At 31.2% G+C, this 8,598-nt stretch overlaps 1 protein-coding gene across 1 annotated transcript; it reads left to right on the top strand.

The window, feature by feature from the left end:
* The first annotated feature begins 4,580 nt into the window (after positions 1–4,580).
* LOC134258208 (ectin-like) lies at positions 4,581–7,808 on the top strand. The gene is made up of 4 exons (XM_062740751.1): positions 4,581–4,660; positions 4,805–4,921; positions 7,114–7,287; positions 7,683–7,808. The coding sequence occupies exons 1-4, from the start codon at positions 4,621–4,623 to the stop codon at positions 7,703–7,705; spliced, it is 354 nt and encodes a 117-aa protein (XP_062596735.1). The 5' UTR covers positions 4,581–4,620; the 3' UTR covers positions 7,706–7,808.
* Positions 7,809–8,598: the final 790 nt, after the last annotated feature.

Here is an 8,598-nt window from a genome sequence, read left to right as displayed (position 1 = left end):
AATGACCCCGAATTTCAATTTGTCAACAATTTCACACATTTGAAGTTTTTTAAGTATTAAAACAGTAAATACGTAAGTAACGTAGCGGAACTGACCTTTGTCCTGCAGCAGGAGTAAAACCAGACCATGATGCTTGAAAAAAAAAACCTAATAAAGATTAGTGGCACAGCGTAACTCTTCTGTATCTTTTGTAGCAACAATAAAACGGTGAGCCTCTATGCTGATTGATAAAACGATTTTTTCTAAATGCTTTTTATCGGTGACGTTCTTACATGTAACACTGCCGATCATATTCGTGTCCAGTGATATGAAATCGGTTCAATTGTCGGCATGCGGTGGACGAATCCACGTTAAAGTGTTGGTCGACATATCTCTTTCAACAGCTAGAATGAAGTCTGATGGTCGCTCTACAATGATAAATTTTATATTTAAAAAAGGGATCATGACTTCGTTCGCCATAAAGTCATCTGAAATTTCGATTCTCCGACTTTTGAGTGGTCTTCTAGAATAAAACGTTCATGTCATATATTTTTTTTGTCATATTGACTATGATAAAAAAAATGTTACTTATCAGATTTTGCGTATTGATATAGCCAGCATGCACGAAAAACCCTATGTATTATTCTTTTATTTGTTTGTGTTTTTGATCAACCATATTTTGTACTAAATTAAATAGAGAATGGTTAATAAGACCCAGGATAGTATTTGAGAATTTGAAAATTGTTTTTAATAAGAAAATTGGATTTTTCTGAGAAATAATGTATCCAAATTATTTAGAAATAAATTACTTTATTCACAATTTTTTTATTGGTTTTCCTTTAAGTTCCCTCTCGAAAAAAATTGTTTAATAACATAAAGACGCCACGATTTTACAGTGGAGGACTGCAGAACTTTACTTTAGTCGTACATCATGGTTACTCAGCACTGATGGATCTTTTGTGCAAACTATGATACCTCGGTGTATATTGTGTCATCCAAAGGATTTGTCTCTACGCCCAGCTGTGGATTCAGTGTTTGCTGGTAAACAATAGGATCGATGATCTCTTTAGTTTAATATATATAACATATAAGAGAAGGAGATTTGGTAGCACAGCTCTTCGTACCCATTAAAAATACTTCATTGCAATTAATTTAAAAAATAATTGAAATAAAATACATCATGAGAAAACTTGCGAGTTGTACATGATAGCAAGAATACCTTTCCGCTCGATCCTTTTTCGAAATTAGCTCGGGTAAATGCGTGCATCTGTATGGTAATTTGGTAATGCATTAGAAATCGTTCATTGTCCTGCATTTAACTAATGTGTTTCCTTATATAAATCGTACTCAAATAATTTCAATCAAAGGTTATTTTTAATATTGATAAGCACTTTACTAAAAGCTTATCACTGTTAAACACGTAGAATTTAAGTGATTCTGATAATTCGAAATAAACTGTTTCACACAAACATACACTGTTGTGATGCAGAATATGCACTTTTATCTAGCGGAAAACTCTTTTATAAAATATTATGTAAAGATTACTGTTCAAATCAATAAATACAAAATATACTTTATAATATATTTAAATATTTTCAAATTGCAAATGAAATGAAAAACATTGTCATATTCGATATTTTAGGAAACACATAAGCTTTTTAACTGCATTGGTATGTTCAATTTATTTTTGTTCGGGTAAAGATATAAATAAGCAAAAGTACAGTAATACCGCACCTGGTCGTTTTGTGTGCAATCAACTCTGTGCAAGGCGATTTCCTTCATTTTGTTTACTTAACATATAATTTTCATTCACTATGTTTAGTTCCTTATTGCATGATGTGCCTCTACCAGAAGAAAACAAATGATACAAATATATGTAAAATGCATCTAATACTGTTAGTCGTTTATTTCCACCATGTTAAAATTTCACGATATCGCAAAAAAGTTGCGATGGTTTTAATTTTACGCTGCATGTAATTAATTCAAAATTTCGATTGAGCAGTTCAACTTTTTTAAAAACTGATAATAACATTCAGGATTGGTTTAATTTCGCGGAAAAATGATTAATCGCAAACATATCGAAATTAAAATCATTGTGGTTATTTGCCAGTCTACAATATTCAGATGTTTCGAAAATATCCGCCTACATTTTCGTTTTCGATTTATGACCTTTACGGTATGTCATTCGTTAAATTTGTTATTTCAAAAAAAATTGAGAAGTATATTTTGGATTAAGTATTCATAAAAAATCTGACAAAATAGCATCGAAAATTTGTGGTCTGTGGACATCTCAAAAATTAGGCTTATTACTAAATTTTTGTGCTGCCTTTTCATTGAATTATGAACAATTTGCATTGTTTAATTTAATATGTCATAAAATTGAATGATGATAAATACCTTTGAAAAAATAGGTTCTGCTTGTACTTTTTTAAAAACAAATAACAAACTGTAAAGTCCATTTCAAATTAAAGTACCAGTCCACAGGAAAATCAAACAAAAAAGAATAAACGGGGGCTTTCCAAATTCAATGATTTTTTCACACATAGGTTGTGAAATAATCAAACAAATGCCGAATGAATTGTAATTACAGATATCTAAATCAACGTTATCAAACAGTAGAACATTTCCCAGGCTTCATTGCAAAAAATGATAACTTACATGTATTATCTTTTTGTATGGTAGCAACATATTTTCAATTGCGAAAGGAAATGGAATTATCTTTATATAGGTATTTATTAATGCTTGAATATAAATTTACCTCTGAATTATACCCCCTCAACTTGAAAAGTAGGGGGTTATATAGTGATCGTGGTATCCGCCCCACCGTCTGTCTGTACGTCCGTCTGTTACGCTTTTAGGTACCCATCTCTTATCCGCAACTACTCTTTTACAACTGAATGAAATTCAATGAGACTTTCCAAAATCTTTGTTATATAGTTTCATTGTACATCTCCTAATTTACCTTTTGAGCTGCACCTATTTTGGTTTTCCCCAGAGCAAAACATTGACATGATCATTTTTCTATTATACTGAGGGGTACACATCTCTTTTCCGCAACTCCGTCTAAACCATTGAATATACTTCGTTGATATTACATAGATTAATTTTTACATAATGCAATTGTGCCACTTTAATTTTACTTTTTGATCTGACGCTTATTTCGGGTCTCCCATGGTACAAAACATAGACTTTGCCATTATGACCATAAGGGAGGATGTATGTGTCATGTAGTGAGCTCACAATTTCAATAGTTGAAACAGATAGGACAACTGTTAATTGTCATTCAATTGCAAAAAGTTTGGGTTATATTCTAATGCTACAAACTTTGTTTACTTGCATTTATTGTTGAAAACTTAACTGAAAATGTCAAATGTCTAATGTTCTTCTGATTAGGATGTCCAAACATTTTCTTAATTAAGATCGTTTTGAGCTAACTCCGTGCTAAACATTAATTAAACTTTAAAAACTAAATTTAGCTACCACCAACTATCTATTCAAAAAACAAATGGCAAATTTATAACGATTTATGTTATCTTAATAAAATCACTCAATGTCTTGTGTAAACACTACTAAAATTTGCTTTTACCGGTAAATAACTGGTATCTAAAATTTAAAATTTCATTGGTAATTTCTATTTAATTTTTTTATGGATACAAATGATTATCATATGTTCATATTGTCAATGATGTAGACAGCACACTAGAATATGATAAAATATAGTTTAGAGCATAAAGCTTTACAGGAGGATAATCCTCAAAAAGTCGCAGACAGAAAATACAGCTAAGTTTCTCTTTGTGAAATTAATTTTTTATTCTTATCATAGCAAAAAGCAACATTTTATGGTCATGTATGAAATAAATTGAGATAACGAATAGTATTCAATTGCAAAACTCCATTAAACAATGCAACATTGGAGCAAAGCAAACACAGACTTCCAAAAAATCAGAGGTGTGATCAAGTGATATCGAGAAGTGAACATCCCCTGACGACCGTTCAAACCCGGCGTCTGCTTTTTGTCATCAAAGCTTTGAGACAGTAATTTGCTCATGATTTTGAGTTTAGAAAAAAAAATCTTTAGTACTTGGAAGGATACATTTACTACAGTATTCACTTTGTCACTATAGTAAAAATTTTGAAACTTTGATTACTGTACTTTACTAAAGTATTTTCGATAACATACACGATTTAAAATAATTTTGAAAAAGGAATGTTCAGATTTTCAGATTAAAGTCCCTTTTCTTCTTTGAAATAAAACACTCTTTTTCAAACACTAAAAAACACTGTTTTTGCGACAAGAAATTTAATGAATTAAGACGATGATACACACTCCAAAATAATTTCATGCAATAAAATTCAATTAAATTAAGTGAATTGAAATTCACGGTACTATAAAACCACGAGGGAGACTAACTTGCACTCCAATGAAATGCAATTTTAAATTATAAAGCAATGAAAAAGTTTATCAAATATAATTTAAGATCATTTTTAAAGGGTCCATTATGCTTCCAAGGAAATACGTCTGTAAAGTACAAAAATACGTTGAAATAAGCTTGATATAATTTAATGTTTTATACTCAGTGTAGCTCATATAAAATAAAAAGGATAAAGGCATGCTTAAGAGGAAACACTCTATCTGAAACAATGTCCTCGGTTAGTCCTGAAAATGAAGGTTTGAAAAGAGGTAAGGAAGCACAGCTTTTGGGAAATATTGAACGATCTTTTAAGAAAGTGTCTCCATAATACATTAATGGGGCATGTTAAACTGTATTTCATTACTTGTTACAATATGTCAATGCATATTACTCATATTTTTATGTAAAATTAGGTGAGGTGAACTTTAAAGCTGAAGGACAAAAACAAAGGATTGTTTCAATAGTACTTGGAGTGTTGCTGACAATAGCCGTTATAGCTTTTATAACGATTTTGGCCATTCATCTGAAAGGTATAATGTTTATTACAAATAATACCAAGAAAAAAATCAATTACAGCTTGACTGAAGAAATTTGAGAAAAATAAATCAAAACGATTTTTGATTCAAATTTTTTGCCATAAGTTGTCATACGAGGGTTTCAATGTATCACAAGCCCTATCTTTATACTAAAGTAAAAAGGCCTTTTAAAAATTCTTTGAACTACTGGAGAAAATATTAAATTTTTAACGAAAATTTCAGATTTTTTTTTTATTGAACAAACATTTGATTGATAGTTATATATAGTTCAAAGTTTTATAACGTGTTTAGAGGGTAATTCGCTGGGTCTAAACGTATTTCTTAGTATGTGCATTTCTCGACCCGAAACCGTCAACCCTGAGAATCCATGTGTATTATTAAAGCTGAACACTACTCTTAAAAAGGCATAGTCTGCCATATTTCCTGTTCCTCAACGCTCTCCCTACAATCCATGTATAAGAAGTAGATCGCTTATCAGTTCAATGTATTTTGCTGTAGAGGTCCGACGAATGTAGACGTACATCTTACAAAACCATGCTACTCGGTCGCGATGAAATTATCATTTTTTTTTTTTTCAAAACAGGACAAAGGTATCACGAAAAATACAAGTCAATACATTATTTAGAGAAAGAAAATGCACATAAAAAGCAAGGAATGAACGCAAAAAATCTAAGACCACGAAAGGAGTACTACACGTCGGACACGAGTTTTTCGAGTGTGCAATCGGGTGTAACGAAATCGAACGGTTTATATATTACCTGTCTGACAGTGCCTATTTATGAGAAGTGTTCAGCTTAAATATATTTATACTAAGACCCGCTATTCTCTGTCCATAAAAGAACATATTATCACAAACCAGGCCGACATTTGCCCTGATATGGTCTAACAAGAGGCCCAAGGGCCACATCGCTCACCTAGGCACATCGGCTAGGAAAAAGCACATGAGGATGATTTTATATGAGTTTCATCTTTCCTGTTTCAATGGTTCTTGAGAAAAAGATTTTTAAAGATTTTTCCTAAATACTTCCTGCATAAAACTTTGATCGACCATTTTGGCCCCACCCTCCCCCCGGGGGTCATGATTTGAAGAAACTTGAATTTACACTACCTGAGGATGCTTCCATAAGAATATGATCAATTACGGCTTTGCTATTCTTGAGAGGAATATTTTTAAAGAATTTTCTTATATATTCTATGTAAAACTTTGGTTGGCCATTTTGGACCCGCCCTTCCCCCGGGGGTCATGATTTGTACAAACCTGAATTTACACTTCCTAAGAATGTTTCCACATAAGTTTCATTTTTCCTGACCCAGTGGTTCTTGAGAAGAGGATTGTAAAGATTTTTCCTATACCAGTGGTTCTTAAGAAGATTTTTTTAAATATGCCATTAATTTTTCTCTTATTCATAATTATCTCCCCTTGGAAAAGGGCGTAGCCCTTCATTTGAACAAACTTGAATCCCCTTTACCTAGTAATACTTTGTAGCAAGTTTGGTTGAAATTCACCCAGTGGTTCTTGAGAAGAAGATAAAAATGTAAAATATTTACGACGACAACAACAACGACGACAACAATAACAGACAACGGAAAAATTTTGACCAGAAAAGCTCACTTGAGCCTTCGGCTCAGTTGAGCTAAAAATTCATAGATAATGCAGTATTCCTTATAATCGAAATTCGTCAAAACTATTGAAACTATTCAAAAGACATCGTATTTATTCACTCATGTTTGAAAACTATCAAAATCGTTATAGATTAAGTATTATTAGTCATGGAAAAAGGCCCCCCTGATAGTAGTTATGTCACATCATCCTTTGTATATTTCTGAACTTAAATTTGTGACAGGATTATATTTTCAATCATATTTTCTGTTTAAAGAAGAAATGGAAAATAACAAATTGTGATCATTATAAAGACAATCTATAAACTGTTGTATTGAGTACCTTTCTACACACATAAAGGGAGTTAACAATAAAAAAGTTGAAGTTATCACATCTACAATGTATCAGGCAGTTTTGTGGCAGGGAAACAATAACGAATTTTTCTATATCTCTCTGCTTCTAATAGATACCTAAAAAAAATATACAAGAATTCGTGATATTCTTTGTTTCGAGTTCGTCCGATGAACTAGTATTGGAATTGAAAATGCATTAGCTAATTGATTAAATGTCTTCGATTTGTTTACAGTAGTTGATGGTGGGTGGAGTTCGTGGGGAGAATGGTCGTCTTGCACAAAAACTTGTGATGTCGGAGCAAAATATAGAATCAGAAGTTGTAGCAAACCTTTCCCAAAAAATGGAGGAGTTGACTGCATCGGCTTGTCGATTGATTTTTCGACCTGTAATACAAAACCATGTGATGGTAACTAAATAAATGAATAAAAAAATCAACAAAAGTATAAATTAGTATCAATGAATTTTGATAATTATGATAAGAATATCTTTAAGTTGAAATTAGGAGGAATTCAGCACAAATTTTACAACTTCTACGTTAAGTTCACTTTTGGATAAACTTTAACTTTAAGAGGGATTCTTAATTTGTTTCAGACTAAATGAAATATGCATATTTCTGCGCATATGTCATATAATACGATGTAAAGTATTCAAAAGAATGTATTTTTCTTTTTTCCTTATAATTGTTGAATAGAAATGTTAAATTATTTTGAAATCTAACTTAGAAAGAGCCATTGTAGCATATATCCGTAATAATACATGCATTTCTGAAATACATTTATCAATATTTTGTGTACTTTATAGAATGGCCAGGAGAGAGGAAGTGAAAATTTTGTGAACATCTTGTGTAATTTCCCTTCGATTTGGATGCATATCTTCTCATTAAATAATCGAATGTTCAGCGCTTATTCACTAAGCTTTGTCGAGATTTTGAAATTTTATCTGGTGTGTTATTGAACTTTTTAAATACGCAATGTGTGCTTTTACAAAGTAATAAGTATGCAAAGGTTTCTAACTCAGACACCATCAATTTTCATATACGTTACAAAACATGTCTATAGTATAATAAATTTTATACTGTATTGTGGTATTATGTGTATTGCTTAACAATATTTTGAATAAAATTCACATCCCAAAGACGGAAAACCATCTTTAATCAATGGCTTAATGGCAGCTTAATGGCGACTTAAGGGTGTTAAGAGTCAGGATACGTGAATTACCTTGATTTTCGTTAAATAGTCTCGCATACAATTGGCAACATTAAATGATGTTGCTTTTATCAATATCTTTTAATGTTTAGCTACTTTATAAACTTTAGTACCACTCAATAGTGAATACTTATTAAAGTAAAATAAGAATATATATTGTAATTCGATGAAATATTATTTATATGAAAACAATAATTATTATGGATTTGATAAATGTCACAGAATCCGTCTTTCAACATTTATCTTTTATAATTTGACTATTCCTTTGTTTATTAGGTTAGTAATTGTGTATAAAGCTTGAATAATGATCCATAGTTTAAAAGTGGCCCCGTTTCGCCATAATAAAGACAAGATAACGTGAAAAATAAGGAATCTACAGTATGTTCCTCTAAATATGAAGGTAGAGTGATTCATAATAAGAAATATAACCATTTATGGGATCTACAAATCACGAGGGAAAATATCAAAACTATGTACACACATGCATACGACTTTTATATAGAATGATCAAT

Source organism: Saccostrea cucullata, unplaced genomic scaffold (genome assembly GCF_032062105.1).
Source record: "Saccostrea cucullata isolate Sc308-1 unplaced genomic scaffold, CSIRO_AGI_Scuc_v1 ctg15101, whole genome shotgun sequence".
Lineage (NCBI taxonomy): Eukaryota > Metazoa > Mollusca > Bivalvia > Ostreida > Ostreidae > Saccostrea > Saccostrea cuccullata.
This window is presented reverse-complemented; position numbering and strand designations above follow the sequence as displayed.

Excerpts from the sequence above, each read along its gene's own strand:
- LOC134258208 (XM_062740751.1), top strand. The coding sequence starts at position 4,621 with ATGTCCTCGGTTAGTCCTGAAAATGAAGGTTTGAAAAGAG. Across the intron at positions 4,661-4,804 it reads AAATGAAGGTTTGAAAAGAG|GTGAGGTGAACTTTAAAGCT; the intron begins GTAAGGAAGCAC and ends ATGTAAAATTAG. Across the intron at positions 4,922-7,113 it reads TTTGGCCATTCATCTGAAAG|TAGTTGATGGTGGGTGGAGT; the intron begins GTATAATGTTTA and ends ATTTGTTTACAG.